Here is a 24,519-nt window from a genome sequence, read left to right on the forward strand (position 1 = left end):
TGATCCTTCTGTTCAGGAGCCTGTTAGTAAGCCAGAGCACACTTCCTTTACTAAATTTCTTAAGGAGATGTCAGACTCTCTTTCTATTCCATTGGAGTCTGATTCCAAAAAGTCCAAGGCATTTCTTGATGCTTTGGACTTTGATCAACCTCCGAAGGAATTCTTAAAATTACCCTTATATGACAACTTGAGGGAGACCTTTTATAAGAACCTTGAGACTCCTTTAACCATTCCAGGAGCTCCTAGAAAACTTGAGTCTCTTTATAAAGTTATTCCCATTCCAGGGTTTGACAAGCCTCAACTTCCCCATGAGTCTTTGCTTGTGGAGTCAACCCTGAAGAAGACTTCTGGCTTGAGTGTCTATGCTTCTGTCCCTCCTGGCAGAGAAGGTAAGGCCATGGATAAATTTGGAAAGCGCTTGTATCAGAACGCTATGTTGGTAATCGTTCAGGTAACTATGCATTCCATTTTTCTTTCTACCTGAAACATCTCATTCAACAGCTCTCCACTTTCCAGAAGTACCTCCCGGAACGCAAACTTCCTGCTTTTCAGCAGTGTACTTCCAGCCTATTCCAGCTCCGGAAGTTTATGGTTCGCTCCATCTACGACACATTTGAGCTCACGTCTCGAGCTACAGCAATGTCTGTAGCTATGAGACGTTTGGCCTGGCTCTGCGTTTCAGAACTTGACGTTAATCACCAGGATCACCTGGCCAACGCTCCCTGCTTAGGTGAGGAGCTCTTTGGCGAATCTCTGGATACCACCACCCAGAAACTTTCGGCTCACGAGACTAGATGGGATACCTTGTTGAAAAACAAAAAGAAACCCCCACCTGCTCGTCCTTTTAGACAACAATCATCCTATCAGTGTTGTTTCTCAGCTCGACCTCTTCAGCCTCATCCTCCTCAGCCTCGGAGACGCCAACAACAATACCAACAGGCTCGCCAACAACAGCAGCAACCTGTGAAGCCTGTTGTTCAGCCTAAGCCTACTCAGCCCTTTTGACTTCCTTCTCCAGGACATAGCCAGTCTCCCCTCTTCTTCTCCTCTACTACAACCCATCGGAGGACGTCTCCAATTTTTTCTGAGCCTTTGGGAGGTAATCACAACAGATCAATGGGTTCTATCCATTATTACTCACGGCTACTCCCTAAACTTTCAGGCTCTTCCGCCACCAAGTCCTCCAAAAGAGTCTGCTTCCAACAGGTCTCAGTCCCTCCTTCTCGGTCAAGAAGTTCAGTCCCTCCTTCTGCTCAACGCCATCGAAGAAGTTCCTCCAGATCAACGAGGTCAGGGATTTTACTCCTGGTACTTTCTAGTCCCCAAAAAGACCGGAGACCTCAGACCCATATTAGATCTCAGGGATCTCAACAAATGTCTGGTCAAAGAGAAGTTCAAAATGCACTCTCTTGCCACACTCTACCCTCTTCTCAATCAGGGCGACTGGCTATGCTCCCTGGATCTCAAAGAAGCCTACACACATATCCCTGTCCATCTGATGTCCAGACAATATCTGCGCTTTCTCATCAATCATACTCATTACCAGTACAAGGTGTTACCCTTCGGTCTGACCTCCTCTCCCAGGGTATTCACCAAGTGTCTTATTGTGGTAGCCGCCTTTCTCCGCTCTCACAATTTTCAACTCTTCCCCTACCTGGACGACTGGCTGATCAAGGCTCCTCCTCAGGCAGTCCTTCTTGCCACCAACCAGACAATCAGATTTCTTCAACTTCTGGGCTTCGAGATCAACCTTCCCAAGTCGCACCTCATTCCAACCCAGCGACTTCATTGGTGCAATACTGGACACAGTTCTCATGAGGGCGTTTCTTCCATCCAACCGCCTTCAGACCATCCTCCATCTTTGTCAGCAGGCGCTTCCACAGCTTTCCATCTCGGCCAAGCAAATGATGGTACTCTTGGGGCACATGGCATCGACAGTGCATGTCACCCCCTTCGCACGTCTTCACCTGTGCACTCCTCAATGGACCCTAGCTACCCAGTGGTCCCAGGTGACAGATCCTTGCTCTCGACACATATCTGTGACATCATCTCTTCGTCAATCTCTACAATGGTGGTTGAAATCTTACAATCTCTCCAGAGGCCTCCTGTTCCATCTGCCTCCTCATCTGGTCATCACCACAGACGCTTCCCCCTATGCCTGGGGAGCTCACTTGAACGAGTTCCAAACTCAGGGTCTTTGGACCACCCAGGAAAAGAGACATCACATCAATTTCCTGGAACTCCGAGCGATGTTTTATGCCCTCAAGGCTTTCCAGCATCTCCTCTTTCCTCAAGTACTTCTACTTTGCACAGACAATCAAGTTGCAATGTACTACATCAACAAACAGGGTGGGACGGGCTCTCGTCTGTTGTGCCAGGAGGCTCAACAGATTTGGTCTTGGGCGATAGCTCGCCACTTATTCCTGAAAGCTGTCTACATTCAGGGAGAACAAAATTCCTTAGCAGACAACCTCAGCAGAATTCTCCCTCATGAATGGACTCTCGATCCCATGACCCTCCAGTCTGTTTTCGCTCAATGGGGCACTCCTCAGGTGGACCTTTTTGCAGCTCCTCACAATCACCAACTGCCCCAATTTTGCCCCAGACTCTACTCCCCTCACCGTCTGGCAGCAGATGCGTTTCTCCTGGATTGGACCAATCTTTTCCTTTATGCATTTCCTCCTCTGCCTCTCATGTTGCAGACCCTGTTCAAGCTCCGGACAGAGCATGCCACCATGATTCTCATCGCTCTGCGGTGGCCCAGGCAGCATTGGTTCTCCCTTCTACTTCAACTCAGTTCCAGGGAGCCCATACTTCTTCCTCTATTTCCTTCTCTGCTTACTCAGCATCAGCAGTCTCTCCTGCATCCCAACCTCCAGTCTCTGCACCTGACAGCTTGGTATCTCTCGGGCTGACCTCGACTCATTCCCTCCTTTCTCAGCCCGTCCGTTCTATCCTTGATGCTTCCAGGAAGCTGGCCACTCTTCAATGCTATCAACAGAAGTGGACCCGGTTTTCTTCCTGATGCCTTCTACGTCATCATGATCCAACTTCACTAGCAGTAGAACTAGTGTTGGATTATCTCCTTTCTTTGTCTAACTCTGGACTCAAGTCTACTATCAGAGTCCACCTCAGTGCCATTACTGCTTTTCATGAGCTTGTTCACGGAAAACCTCTTACTGCTCATCCTTTGATTTCCAGATTCATGCGGGGACTTTTCAACGTGAAACCACCTCTCAAGCCCCCTCCTGTGGTATGGGATCTGAATGTAGTTCTTTCCGCCTTAATGAAGCCTCCTTTTGAACCTTTGGCCACAGCCCATTTCAAATTTCTCACTTGGAAAGTGGTCTTCCTTATTGCTCTCACCTCTGCCAGGAAGGTCAGTGAATTGCATGCACTAGTTGCAGATCCACCTTTCACAGTCTTTCACCATGACAAGGTGGTTCTGCATACACATCCAAAGTTTCTCCCTAAGATTGTCTCTGACTTTCATCTTAACCAGTCCATTGTCTTACCTGTTTTCTTCCCGAAACCTCATTCTCTTCCAGGGGAACAGGCTTTACATACTTTGGACTGTAAGCGTGCTTTGGCTTACTATTTAGTGCGCACTAAGCCTCACAGATCATCTCCTCAGCTGTTTCTGTCTTTTGACCCTAACAAGCTGGGACATCCTGTTTCTAAACGTACGATATCCAATTGGCTTGCTGCTTGCATTTCATTCTGTTATGCTCAGTCCGGACTGACACAGGAAGGTTCTGTCACGGCCCATAAGGTTAGAGCTATGGCAGCATCTGTAGCTTTCTTCCGATCCACTCCTATTGAGGAAATCTGCAAAGCTGCTACTTGGTCTTCAGTTCATACTTTCACATCTCATTATTGTCTGGATGCATTCTCCAGACGGGATGGACACATCGGCCAATCTGTTTTACAAAATTTATTTTCTTAATGGCCAACCTTCCCTCCATCCCTCTTTTTGTTAGCTTGGAGGTCACCCATCACTTAAGCATATGCTGCCTGCTTGTCCTGGGATAAAGCACAGTTACTTACTGTAACAGGTGTTATCCAGGGACAGCAGGCAGATATTCTTACGTCCCACCATCCTCCCCTGGTTGGCTTCTTAGCTGGCTTATCTTAACTGGGGACCGCGCACCTCCATCAGGCGGGAAGGCACTCGCGCTGTGCGGCCTAGCTAGAACTTTCTAAGCTCTTAGAGTGCAATCACTCTAAAATTGTCCGTACCGGGGCTCCGTCGGTGCTGTCACCCATCAGTTAAGAATATCTGCCTGCTGTCCCTGGATAACATCTGTTACGGTAAGTAACTGTGCTGTATGGCTCCAAATTGACTCCCCCTTTGCTCTTATCCTTAAGTTAATTTATTATATCCTCTATACACACCCTCTTGGATTTCCAAAGAAAGCACAATTATTTACCATAACAGGTGTTATCCGGGGACAGCAGGCAGATATTCTCATGTAGATGTCATCCACGGAACTCAATATGGACAGTGTTAAAACTGTCACTTTAAGTTAAGAAACTTTGCGAGTGCCTTCCCACATGATGCAGGCTCACAGTTCCATAAGCAAGCTAAGAAGCCAACCAGGGCAGTGGGAGGGATGTGATATTTGCCCGCTGTCCCTGAATAACAACTATTACAGTAAGTAATTGTGCTTTATTCTAGGAGCCGGGGTCGACGTCTTCAAGGTCGAGGGAGACTTCATCAAGGTTGAGGCCTTCGAAGCCGAAGCCCCGACTACCGGGGCAGAGGCCGAGGTCGACCCCTCAGGTTACATGGGGCCAAAAAGTTGAAGAATCTTGGCCGACGAAGAGCCTGCAGTTGGAGGGTAGCACAACGCGGGCAAGACTCGGTTCGATGTTCAGCACCCAGGCATTCCACGCACCAACGATGGGGGTCGGTGATGGAGATCACCCGGTTGCACTTAGTGCAATTCTTAAACCGGGTCAGAGGCCAGGACACAGGAAAAAATACAGCCGCGGCCCTGCGAGGCCAGGCGGCCTGACAAAAAACGACCACCCGGTTGGAAAAAAGAAATAGGAAGGAACTTGTACAAAACAAAGATGCACAGCACAGCGACTCACTCAGAAACAAAAAAGCAAGCTGCGGTGCAAAGAGGCACTACGAATTTGCGCAGAGCAAGGGAGCAGGGCTTCTGGCTCCATTTTCTCCGCCACTAGTTTGGAGTATCATATTGGTTTCCTTTTTCTCGTTTTATTTATTTTCTTCACATAACGGTCCGTAGCCATTTTTATCGCTCCTTTCAGCTTAGACCACTGGTTTTCCACTTCTCTTATGTCCTCCCATCCTAAAAGTTCTTTCTTCAGGTACTCTCCTATTTTATTAAAGTCCGTACTTTTGAAATCTAGGCCATTCTCCACTTTAGCCGTTATATCAAACCAAACCTATTGATGATCGCTACTTCTCAGGTGAGCACCCACTCGAACATTAGAGATACTCTCTTCATTTGTGAGGATCAGATCCAATATCGCTTTTCCCTTGTAAGTTCCGTCACCATTAGTCTGAGCAGAGTCTCTTGGAAGGCATCCACAATCTTCCTATTTTTTTCTGATTCCACAGACAGAACATTCCAGTCCGCATCCGGCAGGTTGAAATCTCCCAACAGTAGCACCTCCACTTTCCTTCAAACTTTTGGATATCCACAATCAGATCCTTATCAATTTGCTGCGATTGAGTCGGAGGTCTGTAGACTACACCCACATAGATAGAAGTTCCATCTTCTCTTTTCAGAGTGATTCATATCACTTCTTCCTTGTCCCAGGTCTCTTGCATTTTGTTCGCTTGGATATCGATCTTTACATAGAGAGCTACTCCTCCACCTTTTTGACCATCTCTGTTCTTCCTTAAAAGATTATATCCCGGTATGTTTACATCCCATCCATGGGATTTACTGAACCAAGTCTCTGTGATAGCAACAATATCTAATATCAGGGCTTGCAAATCATGAACCTTGTTGCTTAGACTGCGAGCATTTGTGGTCATTGCTTTCAAGCTATTTTTCAACGGTAATCTCCCTTTTCGTATAGATTTTTGTTTCATTTCACTTACTATTGCAATGCTAATGAGTGAGTTGCTGATATTGTTTATGTTGCAATCTTTACTACCATCACATCTTGGCTTTTGCCAGGGGTGGTCTCTATAATTGTCCTTCATACATACACCCCCCCCCCCACCTTCTAGTTTAAATGCCTAGAAACATATTGTCTAAATTTCTCCACAAGGTTTCTTTTTCCTGCTGTAAGTAATATGTAGCCCATCAGTGCAATCTATTTAATGAAACAGAGTGGGTATTAGCATATTTGTGCTGTAAGAGAACTGGAATTTGACAAAAGATGAGCTTTATGACTTTTTGGCGTCAGCTCCTCCAGTGGATTGGTTGCCTTTGGAACTGTATTTGGACCCTACATCCTCGCTCTTAATTTTCTTTGACTTTTTCAATGGTTCCGCGGCGCTCAGGTTGTACTGCATTTACACATAAAGCGATTTATGTGGGCATTAAGTAGATCTTACAAATTTGGTTGACACTGCTTGCACCTACCTTAGCTCATTGGTGGATTTTGATGATCCAGTTGGCCAGATTGGATTGTCAGGTTGTTGGACCCTTGAACTCCAAAAGGGGAATTTATATCTACTCTTTTGGCTACCTTTTTGTACCACTTTGACACACAGGGCACGTAGTTGTATATTGAATTGAACATGATTTATTTCTTGTTTTGGTTTGACAATTGCTGTTCTGGGGTGGGGGTAGGGGTGGGGTGGGGTGGGGGTATGTTGTGTGTATATTGTTTCTTGTTTACTTTTGGTTGAAAAATTTAATAAAAATGATTGAAACAAAAAAAGATGAGCTTTATTAGTGCTACAATCCCAGCAAATTCTTGTTGATGGTATAGATAGCTGCACAAGTCTTCACTTAAGAGAAAGTTATTATGAGACATCACTGCCAATAAGCCACATTCAAAAGCCGCCAAGGATTGTCATACCAGTTTGAGACCTGGCATTATTCCTTTGCAGCTAGACTTTGATGGTTACTGCATGAGAAGGTAGATGGAACTGACAACAAGGAGCATCTGCTCATTCTTTCTGAGCAAGCATAATCTTCTTCTCCCCTTTCTAGTGATTGCAGAGCAAGTTCAGATGGCACAAACGAGCTTCTTTTTGAACCTTGCAAAGTTATATGATAAAATCTACTGTTCATGGAAGAGAAAGGGAATCCAGCAGCTAACTGAACGCTACCTCTGTTGCACTTGTAGCTGTATGCAAAATTACCCCGAGATTACCTTGAATATACAAATGTTTGGTAGCTATATATAAAAAAGGTCAAGAAACATTTTAATATTAGAATGTTATTTATAAATTTTTTTAGTTACCTAGAATAGATGCATAAATCAGAAAGCAAAATGTTTTCAGTTCTCCAATTCTTGGTTCATTTGCAAAAACAAAGATTATGAGAAGGTTAAGGAGAAAACACTGTTTTAGTTTACTCTGATTGAAAACATTTTCCATAACAAAGGATACCAGAAAAATATTACAATGTTATGATTTTTTAAAAACCTTTAGCTTGTGCTTAAATGTCATCTATATACATTGCAGGTAGTGGAGGTATCTCTTCAGTGTTGTTCTGAAAGACAAATTGTTAGTTGCTGCCCTCAAGAATTGTGTGGAACAGTTTGGCACTTGGGCTGCTAACCATAGACCATTTTTGCTATACTACAACAAAATACATTCTCTACATAAATCTTAAAACAAGTGAGTGATATAGTAAGCACAAAGCAAGAGCTCACATTTTAATATAAACACGTGAATATGCCTTAAGAAGATACTTATTGGAGCATATGGGAAAGACCCCATTCTGGTCCTGTTTTCAGAAGCAATAGCACAGAGTGGCACATTTATTTGGATTTTCCATAAATTAGGCTCAATACAGCAGAATATTGTGTCCACAAAAGAAAGTGCAAGGCCTTCATGAGTTTTTGCACCAAGTTATTAGGAAAAACATGAGACCGACATCCCAGCAGCTCACTACTGGGACCTGACAACCTGTCCATGCCTAATTTTCAGTTTTTAGGTTTTCAAAAAAAAAAAAAAAAAAACAACACACACCACAAAAACCCCAAACCTATTTCTTTCTACTTTTGGGTTTCTACTGGTGGTTTCTCTTATTTTAAATCCCTCTCCTATCTAGCTCAGCCATTACTACAATTCTTGGCTGGGACCACAGACTGCAGCTCCTTCCAGAACCCAGAATGTCTACTAAATCTGATCATTGTGTGTTGCTGTTATATAATAGCCAAGACATCTCTGAAGGGTTTAACACTGGCTTCTGGAGTTTTCCCAACTGCCTTGAAAATTTGAGCTTGGGAAATATATATACCTGATCTCCTGCATGGTAATAAACAATACTAGCATTTGGCTGAATGGGGTTTTTTTTTTTTTTGTAAGATAATGAAGGACAAGTAATTAATATTTATGTTAGTCTTGGTAATTAATACTGAATATTATTAATTCACAAGGCAATGTTAAGAATGCTGGTTCTCCTTACAGTACATTCCTCTAAGAATAAACTGGGTTTGCACCAAAGGATACCAGACACAATATGGTTAACTACCCCAGGTAGAAAACAGGTGGGGCGGGGAAGGGGGTTTGGAGGGAAAAAAAAAACCCAGCAATATTTATGAGTTAAAATGTTAAGAAGGACTTCTCAATTCAGTTAGTCCAACATATACATAAAAGTTTGGGCTCAGTTAGAACACAATCATTTGTTATTTTTCTTTTCCCTTAGCTTTTCAACAACTTCAGTGAAATCAAGTGAGCAGTCATTTAATAGCCTCTGAAAAAACAAACAAAGCCTTCAGTGTAAAGTCTGTTTCCCTCTCTCTCACATGCTTGATATATATACTAATTACATTTAACATTACTCCAGAGTAGGTGTTGATAATCCCCAGCACACATGCTACATGGCAGATCAAAGAGTCCTTCAAGCAGTACGCTAAAAAAAATACCAGCGCTACAATCTTTCAAATCTTTGGGGCTGATTCTGCTGATCTTGGCATGGAGGAGGATCACTACTCTTTCACAGCAGCTACTGCCATTGTTTTGGCACACAGACCACAAAAAGATTTCTGATCCTTGTTCTAGAAACCAACATGAAATTCTTTAGCATCCCAATGGAAACACAGATGGTCAACACTATTTGTTAAAGGCGGGCATAAGTAACCTTGGAGACAATTTTTCTACAAGATTCCAGCTGGTATCAAGTCTTCATAATGGATGATCTGCACTGTAGCCATCATTCTTCGTCAAAGCAAGCACTAGTGCTTTATTCCATTTAGTGAATCAATATAGTGAAAAGTAGCTCCTAATGCCCAGCTGGTTTCAACGTTGTTAATTTTTCGAGCAAGCTACAATAAATAAATAAAATTATAATATATAATATCTTGGTTTAAAAGGGCTCACTGTGTGCAACTAACAATCATATTATGTTTATTACCTTAAAAACTTTGTTTTTGGGAAAACCTAGCTCTTGCAGCAGTGCACTGATATATATGAGATCCATGCAGAGAAAGGGGTTTTCTCTTGGGACAGTTTCCATAGTTTTACAGGCTACAGAGAAAAAAAAAGAAGTCTTAGGCATACATATAAATGATCATCAAACATTAATGCATCACAGTTATCCAAATTAGCAATGTCATCTACTCAGGCTAAAATTTAGATTTATCATGAAAAGTGATGGCTGATAAGACCATATTGTCTACCCATTCTGCTCATTCATACCAACTACTAAACTCTACAATCCCATCCTGTCCTTTAGAGATCTGTGCTTGTCACAAAGACACAGGATACAATAAGAAGTCTTATTTAAGGAAGAAAAAAAAATACATGGTCTATCATTTTCCTTTATGTAAACTGCCTCCGAGTGTGGTTCTAAAACTACAAAAAAGGCAGTATACAAGTCCCAATCTCTTTCCACTAAAAATAAATAAATAAAATACCAAAATTGCTTAACAGGAGCTCTCTGTGGACAGCAGTAGATAGAAATTTGTGAAATCTGAGTGAAGCAACCTTTAAAGTTAAAGTGAAACCTAAATAGTTCTTATGATTATTCTTGTTGTGCATATCATTACAGATAAGTTATATCCTTCACATTATGTATGTTTATTGTGAGCAGCTTTGGAATAAAGCAGATTATAAATATTTTAAATAAATAAAATAAACATCTGTTCTTTCATGAGAAGTCCTCCATTGAATATAAAGCTTAAGAGTCAACATATGTATGTGTGTCTGATCTCTACTGAGGAAAAAACCCACATTGAAGAGATTGATGCAGGCTCCATAGAGAACAGGAAAGCTGGTGAATGGGTCAAGCTTTTTTTTTTTTTGAAAACCACTTAGAATTTAAATAGGCGGCATATCAAATTTAATAAACTTGAACATGTCTCAGAAAACCTTTTCACTTGAAATGGTAGACGTTTTGAGTGGACTGTATTGTATCAGTTACTAAAGTTATCTTCTAGTTTGAGAACATTCAAAGGAGGCTACTAATGTAGATTCAACAGACATACTCTTGTTAGTACTAGGAAGATCATCAGGTGGAGATCTTTCTATGATCCTGAGCTATTAGTGAAGGAGAGTTTTCTAGACAAATTAGTGTTTTGATAACAGCTGATAGATATGTTGAAACTAGGCGAAAGTTATGAAGATCATGAAGTTTTGTCCTACTTTATCATCTATGGCAGGGGTGGGCAACCTCAGTTGTCCAACTAGCCAGGTTTTCAGGATTTCTCAAATTAATATGCATAAGATCTATTTGCAAAAAATATTTGGTATAATAAACATTGCCTGCATCTCGTACATAGGAGTCTGCAGTTTGTTTTTGCTTTGGCTGGCGATACTGCAGTTTTCGTTGGATTCCTTTGTGTTGTCCTTAAGATCTATTTGCATGCACTGCCTCCACTGTATACCAATAAATCTTATGCATACTTATTGGGAATATTCTGAAAACACAACTGGGTTGCAGCCCTCGAGGACTGAGTTTGTCCACCCCTGTTCTAGATATAAAGTTTCCAGGAAGTCAATATGAGGATCTTTTGAGAAGACTTGTAGCTCTGTTTAGATGAGCTGAAGGATTTTCCCCTTCAGATTTGGGTACACCCTAAAAACAAGGAAATTACAATAATCCAATCTACTACTGAGGGCACTGATTACCAACACAAAATTAAGTAGCCAAGATAGGACTGCAATCTGTAAATTAAATTTAAGAACATAACAGACAATAGAATATTTCATGCTTCACAGTTAGTTGCCTAGAATCATTCCTAAACTGACTACAGTGCACTGCACGGAGAGAAACATTGACTAATAATGGAACAGTTTCAGAACAATTAACTCTGGACATTCGTAAAGATAATGATTTTGCTGGGCTTAAAACACAGTTATTAGCAAGCCAACCAGCAATGTCCTTAAGACAGCTGTTTACAAATCATCTGTGGATCCAGATTACTTATTTTGCAGATAATCAATCATATCACCTGCAAAGAATTCTATGCTGAATTCCATTATTAATGAAACAAAGGGCACCAAATACAAATCGAACAAAGTAAATGAAAGCAATAATCCTTGAGGCACACTACAATGTACCTGCCAAAAATCAGGTGACTACCCTGCTAACAAATAGTCTAGGTCCAAATAAGAAAGGATAAAACCTGACCCCTCATCCCCAGCTAGTCGAGAGAGTAGCAATTCATAGTGGATAGTGTTGAAGGCAAAAGACAAATCCAATTGTATCACATTCTGAGCTTGTGTAAGTTATGTTGCTGGCAAGAGCATCTTACTGGAGATTGTCCAGTACTAGATCCTTAGTGCATCTCTATGGAGCATATACAATCTAGTTCCTCAGAGCTGCCAAGAAGGCCCGATTTTTGAGGATATTTTACTACACATCCCAACCCTGCACACTCTACTTCATGGCTCCACCCCCTACTATACTGTTTGAACAGTGTGAAAGTTGGCAATGCTGGCACTCCTGTGCATGCTCAGCTTAGGCACTTGGCAATAGAATATAAGATGATATCTTTTTATTGGACTAGCCCAATGCATTTTTGATCAGCTTTCAGAGGCCAAAATCTCCTTCAGTTCAGGACAATATAAATATACTGCTATTATGGTATCCTCCCCTGATCTGAGGAAGGAAATGTTGGTCTCTGAAAGCTAGTCAAAAATGTATTAAAATTAGTTACCACCTTATTTCCCATTCTGTGTTTTATTTGTATTTTTCAACTTTTGTTAACACAGCTACCACATTTTACCCTACATATTTTGGGTTTCTGTCAGGTACTTGTGACTTGGATTGGCCACTGTTGGAAAACAGAGTACAGTACTAGACTAGATGGATCATTGGTCTCACCCAGTATGGCTATTCTTATGTTCTAAATTTTAAAAAAATATCAATCTTTGACATTTGATGATTTTCTTTTTCTAAGTGTGTGGTCTCAGTTGCTGGTTTCCTTCATCTTCTCTTACCCCACCCCCTTTATAAAGCCGCATTAGGCTTTTTTTAAATCACCGGCTACAGCGGTATTCGCTCACACACTCATGTAATTCTATGAGTGTCGGAGCTATTACTGCATCTTTGCAAAAGGGAGAGTTCATTATCTTTCCAGGAACTTCACTATTTCATGTCCAAATTTTTGATGCTAAGAGATCAGTTTCCATAAGTCATCTGGTAATGTCTTACATTTAACTATTGCAAATCTCTCAGGAAATCTGTTACAGTTTAGCTGGTTTGTCAGAAGGTATCCACAGTGATATTCATACGGAGTTCACCTTCAACCCTTTGTTATCTCTCTGGTACCTGGTATGTCTTTGGGGGTGTATTTTGGGGGTTTTTAAACATTCAATCTTCTATAGCTCTTTTAAAGGTCTTTCAGTCAATGAATTCAGCTACCTCTTCATTTGAACCCATTCAATCAAGGAAAGTCAAAGATCCTAGGATGGAACGACATCACTATATTCTCATAATGATTATCATGAATCTGTTGACTGGTTTCTTTCCACCATGTTGGAGGCATACTGTGATTCATCATACTTTGCAGAAACCCAGTGTTGGTCCCTCAGTTTTGTCCCACTATTATTCAGTTTCAAATTTACCTTTCACCTCAAAAAAGATTGAAAAGGATATCTTGCAGCAATTAACAGATTTCTTAGATAAGTCACTAAATCTTCATTCCTATCAGGGTGATTGTGACATTGTTGATTGATTTGCTGAATGAAATTCAGACAAAGCTGTATGTATGCTTTTATTGGATGTATGCTTTTATCTTTTGCCAGCCTCTTTGGATCTTGATGCTACATTTGATTTTTCAAACCATAGTCTGTTGGTATCTTGCCTACAGGTGACTGGTATTCCTGGTATTTCTCTGAAATGATTCCACTTAGTCCTTGCTAACAAGTCTTTTGTTGATTCAAGCTCCATCTACCACCTCCTTATCTTGCAACATTCCTCAGGGCTCCATTTTGGCACCAACTCTGACATCAAATCTTTGCCACCACTTTTAACACTAATTTAGACTTTTGGTATATATAACTTTAGTTATGCTAACAATTTTCAGCATTTTGTGATTACTGAACCCATTACTATGGATTTAAGTTCTGTCGATAACTGTATATTTCAGTAGCTGAATGATTAAAAGCAAGATCTTAGGGATCCTTTTATCAAGCCGCGCTAGTGGGGTTAGCGCGTCGGACATTTCATCACGTGCTAACCCATGCGGCCGGCTAAAAAACTAATGCCTGCTCAATACAGGCGTTAGCGGCTAGCGCGGCAGGCGGTTTAACGTGCGGTATAAGAGAGGACAGAGGCAGAACGATTGATGTTATGTTCTGCGTTAGATGATTAAAAAGGCTGAGTGGACTTTGGTGTAGCAGGAGTCTGAGGTTTACGCTTCCTTTGTTGTTGTTGTTGCTGTTGTTTCTTAGGCGGTTGCCTGGAATACAGTACTGACTTCGGAGGGTAACGCCTCTAATAGGATGGAGGAGACCTATAACTTTTAGCAGTGGAAGGCTTTGGCCGAATTATAGAGACAAATGATTTCTCATGCTCCGACAAGTGTTTTGTAGCTGCCTCAATGGAGTCATCAAATAACTCATTCTCCTGACATGGGATGTTGGCCTGATGATCCTGCAGATTTGGATCCACATCTACAGTGCGGAGCCATGCTAAGCAACGCATGGCCACTGAAAATGCCATCACCTTGGAGGACATTTCAAATGCATCATATGCAGCCTGAACCATATGCATGTGAAGTTGACCTAGAGTAGAATGCATATGTTGGAATTCTGAGAGCCGATGTTCAGGCAGATACTTAAAGAACGTAGGCAAAGCATTGACCCAATGCTTGAGATAAGAAGAAGACAAAATTATAGTTCAAAATCCTATTTGTCATCATAGAATTTTGATGCAGCCAACGGCCAAACTTGTCCATGGTCCTTCTCTCTCGACCAGGTGGAACTATGGCATAACCGTTTGCAGGATTGGTTCGATTTAGAGAACATTCCATGAGAAGAGATTGATGGGATAGTTGAGACTTCTCAGATCCTGTAGAAGGAACCATTTTATAACGGGATTCTAGCTTTCCTGGCACTGCAGGAACAGAATATGTTGTATCCAGATTTATCTTGAAAGTCTGAGAGAGAATGGCATTCATGGGTAATTTGAGAGAATCCCTAGGAGGATTAGGCATACCCAGTTCTTCCAAATACTCCTTAGAGTATTTTGAGTCAGACTACAAGGTAATGTTGAGATCTTTACTCATTTGACCTAGGAATTTAGTTAAGGACACCGGATCAGATGAGGGATGGCCCTATTGAGGTGAAGCTGAACAAGAGTCCCTTGAAGTACCCCTTACAGTAGAGAAAGAAGGTGAAGCCTCTCTAGAATATTGGTACTGAAGGTCTGAATCCATAGGTAAAGATGTAGATGAACGCCCGCTTCTGGAATGAGTAGAAGAAACAGACCGTTTTCATTTTGAAGAACTAGTTGGTGAAGAAATCCTTGCAGGAGAAGAACTCGACTGGCAAGAGTGCTCTGGTAGGTGAATGTGAGGTTCCAAGGTAGTTTTCCTCGACACAGGAGTTGGTTGGCTCGAAGAATCTCAATGCCTCGATAAACGAGGTCTGCCTCGAGAAGACCTGGGTCTCGATGAATGCCTCGCCAGGTGACGAGATGAAGGGTGCATCGAAGAACGAAGTAGTAAAGTTGAATGTCGATGTGGAATGTCGAGGCTGGATTATAATTAGGCTATTTCCCTGTGCCTCGAAGAGGGCAATGCCTTATGTTGAGAGGTAGGGCTGGAAGTTGAAGAACAAGGTCTAGACACTTGCAAGGATTCAGCTCCTTGTAAAGACTGACCTCAAGGCACTCTCAAGGACTTGACTCTTTGTATTACTGCTGTTTGCTCAGGCTGGACTGCAGAACACAGATTCGAGGCAGGAGTCAATTTGGCAAGCACCAAACTCCTGATGCAGAATAGCTTCCAACATATTCTGTAAAACCGGCACTGAGACTACTGAAGCTGGTACAGTTGGTGTGGCTATGGATTCCGAGGAAGACGACCTGGAGGAAGAGTGTTGCCTCGATTTTGAGACCCTTTTCTTGGACAGTCTCAGAACCACTGGTTCCCAAGGGTGGCATGGGCTGTGACTCCAGAAGAGTTGGCTTAGATACCTTATCTGATGGAGACACTGAGGATAATGGCCCTTCAGGAGATGATTTAGCAGATTTCCCCGAGGATGAGGATTTCCCCATCGAGGAAGGTTATAGCAAGGTCGAGGATAAAGCCTTAGGTCCCACAGAAGACTTCAGCGGAGTCAAGGTCGAGGGCACAAGTGGGGTCGAGGATTTAGCCGAGGAAAGATCCATATCCCTGAATATTTTCTCAATTTTTTTTTAATTGAAATTTTTTAACGTATCCAAACAAATATACAGGATATGGGAATTTACACAAAAAAATATAGAAATATTATTTCTTAATACAACTTAAATCAGTCATAGAAAATCAGAAATCCCATCAAGCCCACATCATTGAGGAGAAAGAATTGCATTACATAACATAAAATTTGGTAATCAATAAGGGATAACCATACCCTTTTTTTAAAAATTCTTTATTCATTTTCAAATCAAAACGACAAGTGCACAAAAATACATCATACAAGTAATTCCAATATAGCACTATAATATTTAACACATAAAATCTAATAGTGTAATAACTCCACCCACCCATCATCACATTTTCAACTAAAATACAATATACACGTTATATACCATATTATAACATATCTTGTAAAATTACTCCCCAACTCCACTCTCCCCCTTGAGTGTGCTAAATACAGCTAAGAAAGAAAAGAAAATGAAAAGAAAAGAACTGATGACTATTCATCGCAATACTTTGCCAATGGCCCCCATATCTTTACAAAGTTATTATATGTCCCTTTTTGTATCGCTATTGCTCTTTCCATCTTATAAATATGGCATAATGAATACCACCAGAATGTGTGATTAAGATTCTTGTAATTTTTCCAATTATTGGTAATATGTTGAATGGCAACCCTGTCATGACTAATAAAAGTTTGTTATTATACGATGATATTTGACTCTTCTTTCTCATAGCCATTCCGAATAAAACAGTATCATAGGAAAGCCAACATGGTTTTCTAATAAAGATAACCATACCCTTAATTTTATAGAGGCATTTAACTATTTAAACTCCTATTTTCATTGAAATTATCATAACCAAGAAAGGAAAATTTTACTCCAACTTACAAAAGGAGGTTGCTAAGAATGTTCAAGAAAATACTCTAATTGAATAGAATCAAAAAATACGTAATCTTTATCATGAAAAGTTACCAAACACTTACATGGAAATTTCAGAAAAAATTTGGCACCGGATTCCACTACCTTAGATTTCAAAGCTAAAAAAGCTTTTCGTCTAAGTTGGGTTACTCTTGCCACATCTGGAAATATTTGGATTCTAGCCCCACAAAACATTACCTGTTTATTTTTAAAATATAGTTTCATTATCAGTACCTTATCACTCTCATTTGTGCATGAAACTAAAAGGGTAGACCTGGTTTGGATTTTCTCAATTTGAACTCGATGGTGTTTAAGGGCTCGAGTTTGAAGTGTAGCACAGCAGGTGCACGATTCCGGACGATGATCAGGTCCTAAACACTGTATACACCATTTATGTGGGTCAGTGATAGAAATCGCACTTTGACACCAGCTACGCTTCTTGAACCCCGTAACCGGCTGGGACATGGATTGAAAAAATGCTGCGGCAAAATCGAAGCCCCCAGGCTGAGACTGTGGAGTAGGCCCCGCTATGACATGACGAAAAAGAAATGAGAAATCTAATTTAAAAAACAAACAAACAACCAAAAAAAACTACACGATCCTGTAAAAAGAAAATAATTACACGAGCCACGGTGAAGAGAAGGCATGAGTTTGAACTAACTCTTGCGCAGAGCTTTGAAATGAGGGCTTCTCAGCTCCACGGAAAACTGAGGAGACATGCGCCCTATGTTGGGTGGGAAGGCACTCGCGCATGCATGGTGCGGCAGTCACAAACTTTCCAAAAGTTCTTCAAGCAAGTCTGTTTGTTAAGCTGTCCGCATTGGGGTTCCGTGGGTGACGTCACCCATATGTGAGAATATACTGCCTGCTTGTCCTAGGATAAAGGGATACTCATCGATCCTCGTCATAGTCTTCATCGAATCGGTACCGAAGACACTACAAACCTCCCTGTAGACATCGTTCTCCTCGATGCACAGCTTCTCCAAATTTTCTCTATGATTCAGATTTGTGATCTGACTCAGAGTGTGAACTTACTTTATCTGCGACTGAGTCTTATGACACACCTTCTGAACAGTCGCTATAGAAAATGCCTTCCAGGAAAATATCTCCTCCAGAAAGACTTTCCTTTACTAGGTATATTAGGTAGTTGAGCAAAGACTTACCTACATTTTATGGCAGGCACATACTACAAAAGATGCCGCCGCTGCTGCCTTAAGGCCCAAAGCCAAGGCCTCAAACTGTCTTTTGAGAATAAAGTTCACTCTGCAGTTCTGAGCATCCTTCAGTACAACCCACTTCATAACCGGTGCCTACCAAGGAATCCAATTTAGATGTCGCAAAACAGTTGCTGGAATCGGGAGCCATGGGATAAAGCTTTGCCATCACCTTACCCCCTTGTATCTGGCATATTCCAAAGCTCCATCAGCATAATAGTAATCTCAAGATGCGAAAGAAAACACATAATCTGGGTCTTGGAGCTACTTAACAGCGAGCGTAAGTTTGCGTAATCTCTACATCTAGCTCCCCTCAGGGAGACTGCAATTACCTCATTTAAGTTGGCTCATTTAAAAATCCTGTAATGTTGGATTCTTTCCCTGGTCAAGGGCTGCTACAGCTTCCTAGTTGGAAGTGCACCCACAAGACCCTGCATCTCCTAAAGAGGATGCACTTCTGGAGAGTAGGGGCATTGATTCAGATCCCTAATCATCCCAGTCCTTCTCTGACTAGACCTCAGGCTCCCAGAGATCCTTTTCCTTTGAAGGAGCCAGATTTTGCAGGGACAACTCCTCCTGTTTACTAACAGGCACCATCTCAGCTGGACTTAGGACTGCTTGTACTTTAAATAAGCATCATACATGAGAGTCACAAAATCAGTCCCTGGAGGACCTTTTTAGGACTTCTTCAAGTATCCTCCCTGTAGTTGTTGCATTTGCGCATTTTCGCTTTGCTGGCGAAGCGGGTTGCAAGTAAAGAACTCTAGGAGTGTTTTATGTCCCACTTCTCAAGCTTTCTCTAACTCTGAGCATCTGTAGAGCCCTGGGGGGACTAATCCAACAGTTCCTGACCCCCTCCCACACTCGTGTCCCACAATACATGGGTGCTCAGACACCCATCTAGTGCAAAGTTACCATGATAAAGCATCCAGTGGAGTCAATCCTGACTGGATTTAGACCCATACCAAGTGTTTTGAGGCAGGAAGAGGCTTTTAAAATAAAATTGAGAAATCCAAGATGGCAGCCACAGTAGCAATTCTGGCACCAAAAATGGCCCGGGAAGCTACAATAAGACAAAAATTTTCAATAACAGAATTTTAGGGGTGGAAGACTATCAAGAAAGCCCCAAGAACTCTCAAAAAGACCCACATCTACTCCACCCCAATATCTCCTATAGACAGTGATGGGTTGTACTCAAAGTGCTGCCATGTGCTGTGCCTGAATCAGCTTCCACCCTAGCTGGAGAAAAGAAAATCTTTTCTACCTCAGAAAAACAAGTAGGATGTCCAGAGACTTGTCTCTTCAGGCTGCCTTTTACACAGGTTGAAAAGCCTGAAACCTTCTACCCTTCTAGTCTCCACACGATTCTTTGGGGGGAAGGGGTGGTATGCAGCCAGCACCCACAAGGTCTCCTGACCAGCGCAGAGCCAAATTCAGCCTGTGCTCATGCGCTTCGATCTAAACTAAGTGAGCAGACTCCCAGGGGCTGATCCCCAGCTGATCCCAAGTGTTAGGACAGGCTGGCCAGACAGGTGCCCTGAAGCAAGAGTGGCCTGCTCAGCTGTAGACCTCAGAACACAGTCTGCAGCTTCTCCCCAGCAGATCTATCCCAGGACTACTGGGAACCTCTATAGCACCAGAAGCCTCAGACGAAATGTCAGATAAAACCTGAAAATAAGAAATTTAAACAGAGGCTGCCAGTGCCGCCAGCAGCACTTTACAATCACCCAAGGCAGGAAGAAGCCGCAACAGTCCCGGCATCCAGTGTGATGAGAGGGGTCCTTGGAGGCTCCATAAAGATCAAGGGAGCTGTGAGGAGGGAGCCACCAGTGCCGCCAGCAGCACTTTACAATCACCCGAGGCAAGCAGAAGCCGTAGCAGTCCCGGCGTCCAGTGCGACAAGAGGGGTCCTTGGAGGCTCCATAAAGATTGAGGGGAGCCGCGATACGCGGCCTGTAATCGCGTGGCCAAAGGGGCAGGACATGTCCATTTTGAGCCCCTTCGGAGCCCTAGAGGAGCAGAGGGCAGGAGAGTAATTTCCTAACGAAATGGGAAAAAGAAAGGCAAAGATAGTATCGTCTTTGCCTTTGATAGGGCCAATAGATTGCCATTTCCAGTCTTTAACACCACCAATGTTAGGGAACAGGACGGTTCCATCTCCACTTACTACATCTCTCTCCTCAGGCGAACCGTCCCCACCTCTTCAACCAGCAATGAATTCTACTGGGAGTTCTGTCTCTGTTCTTGACGAGGAGACAGTTTTACCTCCAGAACAAATGCTTTCACCAAATGTGAGTACGGATATACAACAAACAAATATATCTTCTCAGGGAATGGAAATTTTGACTCCGGTCCGAATGGTGATAGAGTCAAACCAAGACTCTGTACCCAAGGACAAAGTAATTTCTCTTAATGATGTCTGGCTGGTTGTGAATAGGATAGAGTCCTCATTACAGAGCACAGTTACTAATCTCTGTCAATTTTCATCTGATGTAACAGTTAAAGTTAACAAGCAACAAAATAAGTCATCTTTACTTACTTCTCGTTTAGATAAAGTAGATAATTCTGTGGATGTTTTGCAAAAAAAACACTATTTCTAATATTAAAGATTACTTATCTTTATATAATCATATGGAAAAGATGGAGAATTTGGCTAGAGCAAAAAATCTCAGATTTCTGAATTTTCCTATATCACATTACTTGGCACCTTTGGAACTCCTGAAGATGTATATGAGGGATGTTTTACAATATACTCAAGTGGAATCATTTACTCCTGATAACTTATATTACATCCCCAGGAGTACTAAAGAAACTGGGGAAGAAGGAGAATTGGATAGGATTGTGTCTCCAGATAGTTTAAATATTTCCCAGTTTCTTGAATCTTCTAAGGATTTGATTACTAAACGAGCAACCTTGTTGGTGTCATTTAAAACAGAAATTGTAAAACAACTTATGCTTAAATTGTACTTTGCGAACAAACAAGCATTGTTCTGTGGACAACAACTAATGATTTTTCCTGATGTGTCCAGACAGACACAACATAGGAGGAAACAGTTTCTTCAGCTTAAACCTAAGGTTATAGCTGTGGGAGCTACTTTTTTTTTTTAATTCCCTTGCAAGTGTGTGGTAAACTATAAGGCTGATAAATTTGTTTTTGTTGACCGTCACAGTTGGAGAATTTTTTGATTGATAAGGTTACACTGAAAGTTTCAGATACTAATATTATTGTTGAAGAAAGTTAAGGACATAATGAATTGGGTCACATTGCATGTCAAGGATGACTGCAAACTGTTTCCTATATAAGTTTTCCTTCATTATACTTTTCTACTGAGCCGCCTTTGTTAATGTGGACTTGGCATGAGTCTTAATTTGAATTTTAAGTTGTCTTTTTCCTTTTGAACTGTTTTTTTTATATGCTTTTCCTGATTTTGTTATTGTTGTAACAAATATTACATTACATTAGGGATTTCTATTCCACCATTATCTTCCAGTTCAAGGCGGATTACAAAAGAATTATCCAAGATGTATTACAACAAGAACTTACAAAAAAAAAAAAATTGGTCATTTTCAAAAAGAGTGAGAAATGGGTAAGGTTGTTTGTTTGTGGTAGTTGGCTTTAATGAGAGGTGGAGTTTGAGCCTTGCGGTATTATTTCTTTTTTCAGAGTTTTATTTATTTATTTTCTAAAAGTCTTGTAGTTGAGGAATGCCATCAGTAGATTGGCGATTTGGTTGTCTAGTTTGGCTGCTTGAGTGGCCAGGAGGCCATCATATAGTTTTTTCTGTTTGACTCCTTAATTGGGGGGTATGAGAATGGGGTGTGAGTTTTCCTATGTCTGGTTGCGGTGTTGTGGATGAGGTGAAAAAATATTAAAAAAAAGAAATTTAAACAGAGCAGATGAAAAGATGCCACCTTTTCAACTTGCTTGCACAAGGATAAAACTGAGGAGACAGGGCAGTGCCCAGTGATGCAGGAAGGTGGAGTTGAAAAAGCAGATGATGCCTTCTGCATTTCACCACTCACAAGTTCAGGACTTATGTTCTTTTTGCAATGGAATATGACAAAGCTCTAACGCAGTTTGTTAACTGCCCCCACCAAATTGTATCTGAAACAAGGAGTATGCGATATTCCTTCTTAGTTCACCCAACACAGAATTTCATAAGAGAGGACCTTGGTAACTAAAAAATAACCAAACAAATCCTGACCAGGGATGGCACTGATGACAGGTTATCATTAGAAACAACAACATCCAAGAAGTTATAAAGAAAACTTTTGTTATGTTATGTAATGATGAAGTTTTATTGTGATGTGTGTGGTATTATGAATGTTAAGTTACTGTTTTAATTATGAATATACTGTTGCAATCTGCTTTGTATGAAAGCAAAATATAAAAGTAATAGTATAAACTATTGAAGTCAAAATTAGCTGTATCAAATAGTATATTTTAATATTTGGCCAAATAGGAGGAGTGTGTGGTGTAGTGGTCAGAGCTACAGCCTCAGCAGCTTGAGGTTTTGGATTCAAACCTTGCACTTCTCCCTGTATCACTTAATCCTACACTGCCCCAGATATATTAGATAGATTCTGAGTCCACTGGGACAGACAAGGAAAATGGTTGAAGAACCTGTATGTAAACCACTTTGAGTGGCAGTATACAAGTCCCATTAATAACGAAACAATATTAGTCAGCTAAATACGAATTATGGGCATTGACCTTTAACATAAATAAAGCAGCAATGTGAAACCAGAGATCAAGTGTTTATTTCAGTAGGATTTAGCACAGTAGTCGAGCCCCAGATTATTCATATTTGAATTTAAATCGCTATTTGGCCAAAAATGAATAATGTATTTGAGGCACTATTTGGGGGTCAAATCAAATATGAATATTCGGTACAACCCTAATCAAAATACACAGGGGCATTAATTATCAGCAAATTAAATACTTTAGTCAGAAGGTTGAATCAAATCCTGTATTTTATAAGTAGCCAATGACTCACCAAAAGCAGTGTTATATGGTCAAACCTATAAGCACAACAAACACTTTATGGCAGTGGTCTCAAACTTGTGGCCCACGGGACACATGCGGCACCCCAGGTACTGCTTTGCAGCCCATGGTCTGGCGCGATGATCCGTGTTTAGTTTCTGGCCGGCTCCCTTCCTGCACTCTTTTTCCTTCAAGGCAATGGCGGCTCCTTGCATGATCCGTACCTGCATTGAGAGAAGGCTTCCAATGTTGGCACAGATCGTGCGAGGAGCCGCCACCGCCACCGGCTTTGAAGGAAAAACAAGTGCAGCAAGGGAGCTGGCCAGAAACTAAAACAGGAAGAAAAATGCTGCCGCTGCTGCACAGGAAAGGGGGAGGGAAGAGAAATGCTGCTGCTACTGCACAGGGAAGGGGGAAGAGAAATGCTGCTGCTGCTGCACAGGGAAAGGGGAAGATAAATGCTGCTGCACCCAATTGGGGAGAGAGAGGGAAGGAGGGAGAAGGAAGACAAGGGACAGGAGAGGAACAAGAGATGCCAAGTCCATGGGAGGGAGGGAAAGGAAAGGAGATACCAGACCATGGAGGGGAGGGAAGGAAGGAGAGAGATGTCAGATCATGGAAATAGGGAGGGAAGGAGAGAGAGATAGGAAGGGAAGGTAAGACATGGAAAAGTAGATTTTGAGAAGAAAAAAGAAAAAATTGAATGTTAAGTTAATGCCCAAGAAGGATGCAAGACAAAAAGTGAACATGGAGAGAAAAACACTCAAAGGACAAGAAGGCCCTGGAAACAGTTAAAAGCACAGAAAAATAAAGTCAACAGACAACAAAGGTAGGGAAAATGATATTATTTTCAACATAGTGATTGAAATGTGTCAGTTTTGAGAAAGGAAAGATATTAAACTTTAACTGTGAGGGCCACAGAAATAGGGTATTTGGAGGGCCGCAGAAAAAATAGTTAATGTCTTATTAAAGAAATGACAATTTTGCATGATGCAAAACACTTTATAGTTTATAAATCTTTCCTTTAACAGTTAAAATTGTCATTTCTTTAATAAGACTAACTATTTTTTCTGCGGCCCTCCAAGTACCTATAAATCCAAAATGTGGCCCTCCAAAGGGTTTGAGTTTGAGACTACTGCTTTATAGTAATATTTTACTGCAGATAAGCTATAGCACTGCAGAAAATATAGACTACAATGTCCACAGAAAGAGCATTTCTGGGATATGGTTTACATGTGCATCAATTGCGGAAGGTCTTTCTCCTTTAAAAGAGGGCAATAATCTAATCAGATGACTTTTAGAGAGAAATTATTTATATATATATATATATATATATATATATATATATATATATATATATATATATATATATATATATATATATATATACCGCCTATATCCTAAGTGCAGTGGTGTACCAAAGGGAGGCGGTCCGCCCTGGGTG

General features: G+C 41.3%; 1 protein-coding gene across 5 annotated transcripts in view; it reads right to left on the bottom strand.

The window, feature by feature from the left end:
• Positions 1-7,487: 7,487 nt before the first annotated feature.
• ENTPD6 (ectonucleoside triphosphate diphosphohydrolase 6) overlaps positions 7,488-24,519 on the bottom strand; it is a 115,495-nt gene continuing 98,463 nt past the window's right edge. For 4 of the 5 annotated variants that reach the window (XM_033936993.1, XM_033936990.1, XM_033936991.1 and 1 more), the window contains 2 exons: positions 9,522-9,634; positions 7,488-9,432 (listed from right to left, as the gene is read on the bottom strand). In XM_033936993.1, the coding sequence (XP_033792884.1) occupies positions 9,343-9,432; positions 9,522-9,634 (203 nt within the window). In that variant the 3' untranslated portion in view covers positions 7,488-9,342. Of the gene's footprint in view, positions 9,433-9,521; positions 9,635-24,519 lie in introns of those variants that run through there. The other variant, XR_004538750.1, reaches the window with a different exon arrangement.

The sequence above is a fragment of the Geotrypetes seraphini genome, chromosome 3 (genome assembly GCF_902459505.1).
Source record: "Geotrypetes seraphini chromosome 3, aGeoSer1.1, whole genome shotgun sequence".
In the NCBI taxonomy this organism is placed as follows: Eukaryota; Metazoa; Chordata; class Amphibia; order Gymnophiona; family Dermophiidae; genus Geotrypetes; species Geotrypetes seraphini.